This window comes from Embiotoca jacksoni, unplaced genomic scaffold, assembly GCF_022577435.1.
Source record: "Embiotoca jacksoni isolate LCO1_2020_lvr unplaced genomic scaffold, fEmbJac1.0.p SCAF_1, whole genome shotgun sequence".
Lineage (NCBI taxonomy): Eukaryota > Metazoa > Chordata > Actinopteri > Embiotocidae > Embiotoca > Embiotoca jacksoni.
Window position 1 is genome coordinate 9326953 of NW_027185229.1, and position 12105 is coordinate 9339057.

The 12105-nt window shown below is 40.9% G+C and overlaps 1 protein-coding gene across 2 annotated transcripts in view; it reads right to left on the reverse strand.

Annotated features, from left to right (window-relative positions):
* cdh4 (cadherin 4, type 1, R-cadherin (retinal)) overlaps positions 1-12105 on the reverse strand; it is a 192603-nt gene that overhangs the window by 24896 nt on the left and 155602 nt on the right. For both annotated transcript variants that reach the window (XM_069153622.1, XM_069153693.1), the window contains exons 7-8: positions 11344-11488; positions 2107-2279 (exon numbers count right to left, since the gene is read on the reverse strand). In XM_069153622.1, coding sequence (XP_069009723.1) covers positions 2107-2279; positions 11344-11488 — 318 coding nt within the window. The remainder of the gene's footprint in view (positions 1-2106; positions 2280-11343; positions 11489-12105) is intronic.

Consider the following 12105-nt stretch of genomic DNA (forward strand, 5'->3'; position numbering starts at 1 on the left):
ACTGTCCATGCCAGCTGTGGCACTCTGACATGTCTCAAGCTGTTACCTGCTGCATCAGAGGTGTACTTCATTAGATGTGTCTCTTTTACTGTAGACTGATATATAAATGTCTGCTTTTATTAAAGCTTATACACAGAATTGTAAAAACCTTAATTTAAACCCAATGCAATGCGGATTTAAATCAATTAAGTCACCCAGATAGAAATAGAAAACAAAACAAAACATTAAAACCATGATATACTTTCAAATTTAGGATGTAGGAAATACTCTTGTTGGTTAGCTTCTTAGCCTGTGAGCCAGAGCATGTGGAAGGTTAACGGTGGGGAGTGAGGGAGAATAATTGCTGTTCTGTGGTGTCAGAGGTAAGTGATACCAGGCTAACCTCTATGTTACCCCGTTCTCCTCAACACGAGGGAACCTGCTTCACCCCTTAATTAGCACATGAATACTCTAATTAGATCCCAGCATGGTGGATGAGAAATGTCAGAGACAGAGAACATACAGTGTGTAATGCACAGTCTTTTATACTGCGTATTCACTGTCAATACAGTAAAAATGCTCCTGTTTTTGCATAACATCATGTGTATACCGCATCCGACTGCACAGATCCAGTGTGACACCTGGGATCGTATTCTTCCTGTTTGTCGTTCCTCCTTACTCTACATGAGCTTTACTGCGTACGAACAACATACGCGCGTGTGCACAGGTGCCCGTGTGTCTGTGCTTGTTTGTGTTGATGACCTTGACAGCAGGTGGGTGAACTCCCAGGCGTGTCCCAGTTTTAGTGGGAGGATCACAGGCAGGTGGGACTGTGCCTGGCTTGATGTGTCCAGATTAATGAGCTTTCCCTCACTCACATCAGTTGCTACTGCTGCTGCCTGGGCCAGGCTGGAAACAGGGACACAGACCTGGCCCGCATTCACGAGACTCATTTATATTGTCCCTCAAATGTGCCACACTATCATGCCATGCCAGCTACATATAACATTTGGATAAGGAAGGAGCATTGATGTATTGTTTCTTCTGTTATCAAAACCTGGTTCTGTTCTTGAGATTTCAACCGTAATTATTCTCTAAATGAGCTCGCTTAACTGTTGATAGAATCCCATTTTAACTTCCAAAGTGCTGCCTAGCCAGGTTTAGTGCCGAGAGGGACCAGTGCGACTTCTCAGAATATAAACATTATGAGACACACTCAATGGGGCTTTTATTTCGGCAATAAAATCAGCCAACTAAGTTACGAGGATGAGATTATCGTCATAATGACGGCATATGAATTAGAATGTTTTCCTGATATTGCCAGTTGCAATTTTTTTTTGTAATCTTGCACCACAGTGAGTTAAGGAAAGATTTGTGTATCTTTGTGAGAAAAAGGCTGCAAGATTAACAGTTGGCCATGAAACACTACGGCCTCACCTGATGCAGCTTGGGATAAACAAAAGTTGACCCTTTGTGACCTTCTTCATTAGCAGAATAGGATGGAGGATGGAGCAGGGACGATGTGTGCTGTGGTGTTGGTGGTGTGTGGGTTGGAAAACAACTACTGCAAGCAGCAGACAGACCAACAGTGGATGAGACAAAAGAAGAATATGAAATGAACACTCCTGTGACCTCACCAGCAGAGAGGTGCTGGATTTACGCGGCCATTATCAGCCCTGTTCTACACAGATACACATTAAGTATTTGCCTACCATTTTTTTTTCTATACACAATAAGAAAATAAGCAAATAACTGAAATTAATGAGATAATTTTGTGCTCGGTTTGTTTTATTTTGACATTTTTGAAAGGGCAAATGTAAACAGATTTTTTTTTTAAAGATTTAGTTACATACAAGGACTAAATCGCAGTTTAGCAAGGTGGCTGCAACACGGATACGGACACGGAAATTGTGTATGCATGTAGGTATTGTATGTTTGTGGTGAAATAAACACCTTGGAGACCAGACTTCAGAGGACTGCTGTCGTTCGTGCTGTAAAGAATGCACTGGTGATAGGAAGATGCCTGTTACAAGGCTACTGTAGATACTAATGATACAACATGGGCATGGGTGGGCACAAATGAGACACAGAGTGATAAATGATGACAGTGAGACAGCTGACACTGACCTCTCTGTCCAGGCCGGCGGCCACTGTAACTATGTCTCCAGTCTCGCTGTTGATGGTGAACATGTTGGGGATGGGGCTGTGGGGTGTCTGCGAGAGGATGCGGTAGCGCACCATGCCGTTAGCCGTGGTGGAGTCATCCGAGTCTGTGGCTGTCACCTGCATCACAGACGAGCCTGTGGAGACAAATTTAGTTACTCAGAGAGAGGTATAGTAGAATAATCTGAAATGTATGTGATCCACATCAGTGCACACAGGAGTTCAAGTTGGTGAAAAAAGAAAAAACATGCAAGTGAGGGTCCTTTGCACACATACAGTTTGAAAACATACAGAGAGTATATGGTTTCCTGTAAGCCCATTATTGTTCATGAATTTTTGGAAATATCAAAGAATAGGAAGACAACAATCCCCATATATATATATATTGAAACAAGTCAATCAGACTTTCCAAATTGCTGTGATGTTCTCTGTTCTTTGGCAAACAACTTTTAGAGTGCAAGCTATTACAGAGAAGAGTACAAAAACACACACAATCTGTTAAATAAGCCCCTATTTTAAGCTGTGCTGTTTTGTTTTTGTCCTGTATATTTCAAGCCAGTGGGACAAACTTTCCATTTCTGCAGAGTCCATTTAGTAATGAGCAGCGCTGGGTCTTCTGCCATTTCCACCATCCATTATTTCAGGCTTCGGCAACATTGTGGCAGCCTTTAATGCTTCGATACTCTCTCCCTAGTTGTCTTAGAATCACAGATAAACACTGCCATTTAAGGCAGACAACACAGAGGTGGTGAGACGGCGGGAGTTTGTGAGCATGTCTGTGGGAAAAGAATATATGTATGTCATGTGTGCATTTGTATGCATGTGCTCATTTGTGTCCTCTCAGCATGTATCAGGGGGAACAGACTCGTGTCCCCACGTCTTTCCCGACCAGAATTATTGATTTGCACGAGTTTGTCAGCTGGGCTCACAAATACGACCAGGCAATTAGGAGCACTTTGTGCTGGAAAAAGGCGAGATCACCTTGCCCCTCTGTCAGGGTTCTGCGAAAATGTCACTTTCCATCAGGCAGCCATTTGCAGGCTGCTGCTGCTGCTGCTGCTGCTGAGAGAAAAAGGGACTGTCAGCTCACAGGAGGGGGACAGCAGAGTAAGGAGACGGCTAAAGCACAAACATGCTTGAATGAGAGCACTGTGTAAGTAGAGAAAAACTAAAAAGGAGGAAAACAAGGACGTATAGGAGCTGAAGTATAAAAAGGTAATGGGAAAGCAGACAAAGGGAGAAAGTGATAATCCGTTTAGATTATAATAATATTCTGAATATTTAAGATAGTTTCAAAAATGCCACTGTTCCGATGTTAAGTCATTGCCCATCAAAGTAACTCAGCAACTAATGTACAAGCACTCCGCTTACATCAGTGGGCATGATGGTGGGTGGTAGGCGCCACACTGAGCAGGCACTAAATCATCAATGTTCGATTATCACAGCAAAAGCAATCAAAATTAGTCAGCAACAAACATGGGGTGCACTTGTTGTAGAATAGAGCAGAAGCAGAAAAGACTGGGAAGCTGCTGGATTCATGGCAGATTTGGCGGTCCCCCGTGGGTCTGAGCAGTTACAGGTGTCTCCATTCCTATAATTGGGTCTAGATGGCACCATCATTCCTGTGACAGCCTGCATGGACAGGATAATTGTAGCCTCAAATTCTATTTCAAACTTCATTAAGTTTCAAAGCAGGATTTGTCACTTTGAGCAGCAAGGAAAAGAAGAGAGTCCAAGGAAACATAGGAAAAAAAAAACAATTACTTTGATTCCACCGGGGATGGCGTCAAAATATAATCAACCTTTCCAGTCCCGTAGGGAGGAACAGAATGCGATGAATCACATGTTGGTGCTGCTTCCTTACATTTCAATGTGGATGATAAAGGCATCAGATGATGGTGCACATTTAGATCCAAATAGGAAAAGCTATGCCTGAAAGGGTTAAACTTTGAGCCTGCTTAATTCCTATTTAATTTGAACACTAATTCCAAATCCTAATTGCTTTTCCGCCAAAGTCACTGGACCTGAAAATTTGGTGGCAGGCGCGTTTATTGTTGGCCATTTTTCTCACGTGACTAGCGATCACCGGTGAGGTCTTTCTGCTGCCTAAACATTAATCAGCCGGAGTCAACATCTGCCTCCCAATTAGAGCGAGATGGAGTAAAAATAGAGCAAGATGGATATAGACAGAAAAGAGAGGAAAAGGGAGATATACCCACACAGATTCAAAGATGCAAAGCATAAGAAGAAAGTGGTGAGTGTTTATAAAGACCACCAAAAGCAAAAGTACAAGGGGAAGTCAAAGAGCGAGAGGGCAGGGGATGGGCAGTATAAGAGGATAATAATTCTCATCAGTGGAGGGAAGATAGAGGTTGGCTTTGAGAGGGAAAAAGTGGCTGCGGTACAGAGCGGGAAGGGGAAGTAGAGGTAAGGGAGGTAAAAGAGAAGGTTGAAACACAGTGAATCTCAGTGGAAGTGATGCAAGGGACATGACGTTTTCACACAATAGCCTTTAATGGTGTCCACTACACTGTGAGGTCACAAGGATACAGTCAAACCATTCGAACTGTTCAAAAAACATAAATGAGGTCCTAAACTGGTAGCAATCACCTCAAGAGCTTGGCGTAAAAGCCAGATCAAATTCATCCTTTTGTAATCATTTTCCTGGTGTTACAGCACATTAGCTACATCTGTCGATCTTCTCCTGCTTGGTGAAAAGCAAGTGAATAGCTAAAGTGGGGAAAGTTACTTCAAGTGTACCGGGTTCCAGCTGCAGTAAAAGACGTATTCATTTTCTGAATAGACAATGTTAGGTGACGGGCAGCCGGAAGGTGTCCAAGGTTTGGATAGGGTTTATATTACCATGGTTGATTCATCTGCACCAAACATAAGCAGCTGCATTAGCTGGTTTTCTAAAGAACCATTCCACTGATTTCACACATGAAGATCAGTTAACTTGATGAGAACTATTTAACCTATACAAACATGTACAATGTCTATTTATGACATCATTCCCTATGGCAGAGCAAGATGATGTCATCAGGTCCAACTTACTTTGGACTCTGAGATGTAGATGTAGTTTGAAACATGTGGGTGTTTCAACAATACCACAGGAAGGTTCTGATGAATGATGCTCTTGAGTTGCAAATACGGGAATTAGAGGATCCAGAGCTCTTTGAGCTTGATCCTTTGACAAAAAGTCAAGCAGTCTTTGACCAATCTTTATTACATTTATTACTCACAACACTCCAAGCTTTATGGAAGCCAAAAACACAAAACCTAAAAGTAACTTAAAAGTAAAATAACGTTCCGATTCTGAATGGCTTCATCTCCGATGCAAACTTGGCTGAAGCTAGATTTAAGCTTCTCTGAAAATACATGAATGTTTCTGTGGATCTACGTAAAGAAAGGTGTTATGGGTAACTGTGGGTTGCAGAGGCTTGCAGACGTGCATTCCTCCTAAATCTCAACAAAGTGTTGTCAGACTGGTTGATCCAGCTCCTGTCGAGAGGCAGTTTTAAAATGGAAAAGACAAAAACAGTAAACATAAAACCGAGAATGAGTTCAAGGCTCAGTGGTATCAGAATATTTACAGCTACCTGCCATACCAACTGGCAGAAAAACGTGACTTGTCAGAAAAGCAGCTGTAAACTGATGGCCATAGCCATAGACCAACAATATTATGGAATTATTGAGGGGAATTCCACGGTTCTTTGTTGAAGAATGTTAAGGATATGAGAATTCAGGTTTTGATAGATTATACACATTTTGATCGATCTGTCTGAGAAGCTGAAACATATTTCTGGGCTTTAGCTAAGATAAAACAATTGATCTTGGAAGCAATCAACAAACGTCTAGTGAGTTTTGACAGCAGGTTACGAGTTCTAAGGTCCTAACTGAAGGTCACACAGGTGAAATGGGATTCTATACTAGACATCAAACTGGTAAAGAAATGCAAAGTGACAAAAAAAAAAGAGTCCTTTATGCATCCATCACTCCATCTCCCTGCTCAGTCCCTAATACCCCCCCGCCCCCACCCCAGGGGGGGGAGGGGTAAGACAGAGAGAGAAACTCTCTTAAATCTCTCTGCAACAGTCAGGAGAGAGAGAGAGAAATGCAGTCCCCCTGTCACCCCTTGGGAAAGTAAATCGACTGTAAGAGAAGGCACTCAGCCGCTGGTTTTGATCTTGCACTCTCATTTCAGAAGGCCTTTTTGAGAAAGACGGCCCATAAAAGGGAACAACTTGCTGTCAGAGTTAAGAAGAAGGACAGACCATCACAGGGCAGATGTTCTGAGTACACCGCAGCCTTCGAACACAAGAGCTCTCTGAAGGAGTCACGCCATCTCGACAAATCTTTATCTGGGGCCACTTAACACTGAGGCCACTTCACACTGTTTTTTCACGTGTTCTTTTTCAATTTTAAAATTGTATGTGTTCACATCACATGTATGTCAGCCTGAGCTTATTGCACTTTAACCACAGGAGACCACTTCTGAGCAAATAATATTCTTCATTATATTAAATGAGAAGAACTACCAAAAGAACCTATGTACATAGTTTTAACAGGTTTAGCACGTTTACCAGGATAATCATCAGTATTTGATAGACTGCTTTTCATTACCTTCACAAATGAATTGTATTAGTCACAGGTGTATTTAGTGCTGAGCCAGACCCGGTGGCAGAGAGTGACAAATGTAGCCGTTTCAAACTGGTCCTGCCTGCCGGTTTGATCAGATCTCTCCCTACGTTACATCTGGTGACGGTGATAAGGGTGGTTCCCTGTCTGCCCTCGTCTTTGATGGCTTTCACACAGAGCTAGATATGACGATGCGTTGTAATGCTTCAGAGAACCTTTGATATCTGGGTCTTTAGATACTGCAAGTAATACCACTGTAACTTAACACGTGAAATAGGGGCCCTGGATGTTTATTGGGCAACTACCCATAATAAAGTTTTGTTCAGGCTACACATTTTTTAAATATCATATTTGTACAAATATATATAAAAATGTTCACAAATATACCCCACAATTATTCTCAATTTATTTATATATACTGCTGCCAAACAAAGTTTAATTTTGTATTTATATGTAATGACAACAAAGAATCTATCTATCAGTCCATCAATCTATCTGTCTGTCTGTCTATCAAATATCAAACATCGGAACTGCCCACCTGAACCAATAATTGCGCACGCTGAACACAAAGGGCATATTTTCATTTTGCAAGGGTTTAATCCAAATTGTTTTACTTTTAGAAAAGAAAAATATCAAAGACATTTCACTTAAACCCTACAGCTATCCAGCTTCACAAGTGACCATATTTGGACAAACTGGGGATGAGTGAACACTATACCTGCCCACTTATATGGGAAACCTGACTGCACCCCAGGCATGCCAATCAAACAACATATTCTTTTTTAATAAATAATTAATAATGGGATTCTTTTCAAAAGGACCACCAGAACACTGATAAGAAGGAGTAAGTTTAGCAAATGAAAGCCAAAATAACTTGTGGAGTCAGTGGACCCAGAGTTTTTTTGGAGCCAGACCCTGGTGGCTCTAGCTGATATTGCACTTTAAGGCACTTCCTCATTGCTTCGGTTTTCAGACCCAGACACTGACAAAAGAACTAAGTTGTTATATACGGTCTATGGATTAAATACATTTTAAGGTAAAAACTACATGATCGCCACAACCCACCCAATAATATGACATTCCTTAACTTATTACAATTTTAAAGGTTGTATGCTTTTTTTTTCTTCCCATTTTCATGAATGGCTACAATAATGTTTTGAAAAATGCTACACATGACTGCAACGGCATCTGGTTAAAAATATGTGATTTCATGTATTCATACTCTTTGATGTTTTATCGCTGTTCAAACCTGCTGTGCGCAATGGGGGACTCTGTCTGCTGCTGCTGTTTTGTGTCCAGCAGCATTGCTGCCCAGAGCAGAACCTGTCAGCTGCAATGCTCTGACAGGTTTCAACACTCCCCCTGTTGCCAGGATGAAAAGAGAGTGTGTCACCTGGGTTAACCTCTAAGAGGATTCATGGTCGTTCTAGTCCACACAATGATCCACATGCAAGTACAGGTTGCACACTCAGCATCTCTCAGGAATCACCGGCAGCAGTCTGGTGGGTGTTTTTGGCAAATTACTGAAAATGACAGTTTTTCACAACACTTAAAGAAGAAATGCATATTTTAATGGGGAAGTGTCAAAAATAGGAGAAGTTGAGGTTTTATCAAAGAAAAGCAAAGGTGAGGATTGAAAGAGAGAAGAGGGGGAAAAAAAAATAAATCCAAAGACTCTGAGGCACACGAGAAATAAAAATAAAGTCACATTTTTGCATCAGAGGCCCAGATTCCCCTCTATCTTTTTTTGCAATAGCTCTTTTATTGAATGTTAGTTTTTTCCTTGTTGCCGCAGGTTTTGTGATTCAAATGAACAGATTCTGGTGTGTAAAGAAAGGCGCACACAAAGCAGTTTCGTCAATTATTGATATTAATAATGTACCTCATCTTGAGTGTACTTATATTTGGTCATGCTTTTTTTCCCTGCAGGGCTGGAAACAGTGCTGCCGGGTATTAAAACAAACTTCAGAAAAACTGTGCCACACTTAATTTGAGGTCTAAACTGGAAGCATTAATAGCAAATACAAGATTTAAATGGTAAATAATACAATATTAAAGGCTCAAATTGGGCAAGAAAAGTATACAAAGTATGTCTCCTTGAACCTCCACAGATGATGAATTGCAATCATTCTTGTTTTCTTCCACTAAAAGGGCAATTATGCCAACACTTATGATCTTTTCCTAATTCAAATGAATCAGTTCAGAGACCAATGACTGAGCAAAGGAAGACAAAAAGGGGTGTGCTTCAACCGCAATCTGCTTTTTTGACAACACTTTTTCAACACCTAACAATGTTTTCTCCACAAACAAATGCTACTTGGTGGGGATTGCTTAATGAATGGCAGAGCAATTATACTCTACACAGTGCAATGTGTCTCTTGATCAATATCACACATTTCACTCTGCTCAATGCAAAATTTTATTCAAACACTTTTGTTGCTCTCATTTTAAACTATGCAAAGAGTATCAAAGTGAAAAATAAAGAAAGTAGGTTTTGGAATGTCTGGTTGCTCTCGCTAATTAGGAGCTCTGTATATAGACCCACACTCCACTGAGTAACCAGTGTTCTCACACACTCAATCCCATACACACACATACACATGCACAACATGCTTTCCTATATTGTTTACAAATCCCCCCGAGATTTAACTTTGCAGCAGAACAATATCTGAACGCTGTGAAGACAAACATGGGTCCTCGGGGTCTGATTGTTAGAACAAGAGTTCTTCCAGTCGAGACACGAGAGCTACTTGCACATTCAGCCCTCATCTCTGGCTGCGCACTGACCACAATACCGTTCCCTGATTCTGAGGGTAGGCCTACATCTCTCCATGCTCTGCAGAATCTGATAATGATGCATCCAGCCAAGACCTTCCAACACAAATATCTCATGAACTCACCCTTGTCTGAACCAACCGGAAACTTCAAGAGTCACAGAAAATTCACCCATCAACGCCTGGTTTGCCAAATTTATAGAAATGTATAAGATCGAAACATTAAAGTTTTTCTGAAGAACAAAATGAGCCTTTGATTGGTCGAACTGAAAAAGCTAATAGAAGGATCCTGAGGAAATAAGGGTCTGTGCAATACAGCAATTTTAAACATTTTCTTCTTGCAATTCTTAGTACTAATTAAATCAAATACTTCCAGTTTATTAAAGCCTTTTAGCTATTCATTATTCAGTCTAAAGTACAGCTTTAAATTGATTATTGCGTTAGTAATCTTAAACAGAGCACGGTATGCAGCTTCTAAATTGCAAGTAACAACACTTTCTGTTCATATCTTCTATAGCAGCATTTTCACCTCTGGACAGGAGCAGACATATTGTATGACCTCAAAAGGTCATTTCTGATTGATTCTTTAATACTCACCTCACAACAACGGTTAGTCAATTCTGGATTTTTCTTCCATTACACCTACCAAACTACCATAACAAGTAGTGTGGGTAAAATCTGCTAAATGCATCAGCTTGATGAAAAAAACAAGCTAGCTGAAGAACAGATATGATACTTATTTTGAATAATTTAATAATAATAATGTGGGAGGGGAGGCACAGTGGTGCAGTTTTTATCACTGTCGCCTTATAGCAGGAAGATTCAAACCTCGGCTGGGGCTTGTCTGTGTGATTAGCATGTTCCCAATGTGCCTGCATGAGTTTTCTGCAGCTGCCACTGCTTCCAAAGACATGCGTGCAAGGTAGACTGGTGATTTAAAATGGCCGTCGGTGTGAATCTGAGAGCTATTGACTGTCTGTCTTTCTGTATTGGCCCTGTGATGGACTGGTCACCTAAACATGGTCAAATAAAAGTGTTGACTTAGCAACTAAGCTGTTAACAAGTTAATTAGACCTATGTACGTATGTTGTTTAAACGTCATTTACTGTAATCACAACAATGGATAATAATAAGCACAGCGACTTTGATGTGACTGTGGATGATTATGTACATGAAAAGGAAAGAATCCGGTCAGAACAGCCAATATTCATAATTAATTTGCTTTGAGTAAACTTCTTTCCTTACCACATTTTCTATAGTGTTCATGACACCTGTACCGCTCCCTATTTTCCAGAGGGCTCCTGGATGGCATCTTTTTGATTCAACAAAGTTAAAAGAAGAATATTTTGACTTTTAAATGCATCGCTGGACATTTTTATGTGATGAACATTGCAAATACATGTTCCTGGAATGTGTAAATCACACTTAATCCAAACCCACCTATAACATTCTGTGTGTTCAGATTTAATGAAGTTATGACTCGAAAAAGAAGCAGCTCAATGAACTATAGTGTCACAGTCCCTGCTGCAGCTGCAATATCTAGCTTTCGAGCCACAGAAACTAACTCCCAGTTCATCTCAAAGCAGAAGTGTGCATGTGTCTTTCGCCTCACACAATAACTCTGCCTCAAGTCTCTCCTTCCACACTTTCTCCTCATTTCGTCCACAGTGTGAAAATCAGCTCGTTCGAAAGAAGGAAAATATCACAATGAAATGTTAACAAGGAATGTTCACAAAATGTTAACCTGGGTTGCTGACGTGCAGCTGTAATGAGTAGATGGAAGTCATACCTGGTTTAGAGCCTTCAGCCACAGAGCCGTTGTACACCTGGTTCTGAAACTCGGGTCTGTTGTCGTTCATGTCGATGACATAGATGTACAGATCGATCGGATTCTCCACTTGGTTACCATTCATGTCCACCGCATGAGCACGAAGCTGTGAATACACATTAATGACAGAAAGGAAGTCTGATGAGCTTGAGAACCAAATGATTGAATACAAATTCCAAATATACCTTAACTAAATTAGATGGCAAGGTGCTGACTTGACTGATAAGAAACTCTGCAGACAACACATGCAGCACACGGCACAACCTTGACTTTATTAATTGGCAACTTCATTTAACTTGCAAACATTCTGTTTCTTGTCTGGCAATGGGGCACGAGTATCCTGTTGGTTTCTTGGCATGGACCAAAACAACACAGAAAGGGGCAAAGTAGTGAAATGTTCCAGGCACACAAACAACACCTATTTTGTTGTTAGCACAGCCAGAGGCCTGAAAAATATCAGAGAGGTGTTGCTGCTCAAGCTGTGGCTTCTTCTTTTCGGTAGAGAATGTTTGTCTCGATTTGTTTTGACAAAGCCAGTCTTTTGGATGGATGTTTCCGTCTGATGAGCTGTTCCTTGACAATGCACAGTGCGAGAATAGAGAGAGCGAAGAGGAGGAGAATGAAGAAAAAAAAAGGAAAAAGGCGAATAAGATCAGAAGAAGAGGAGGAGAGTGAATGATTCTTGTGCAAGTAAATGAGAGATGAAAATACAAAGAGGCAGTG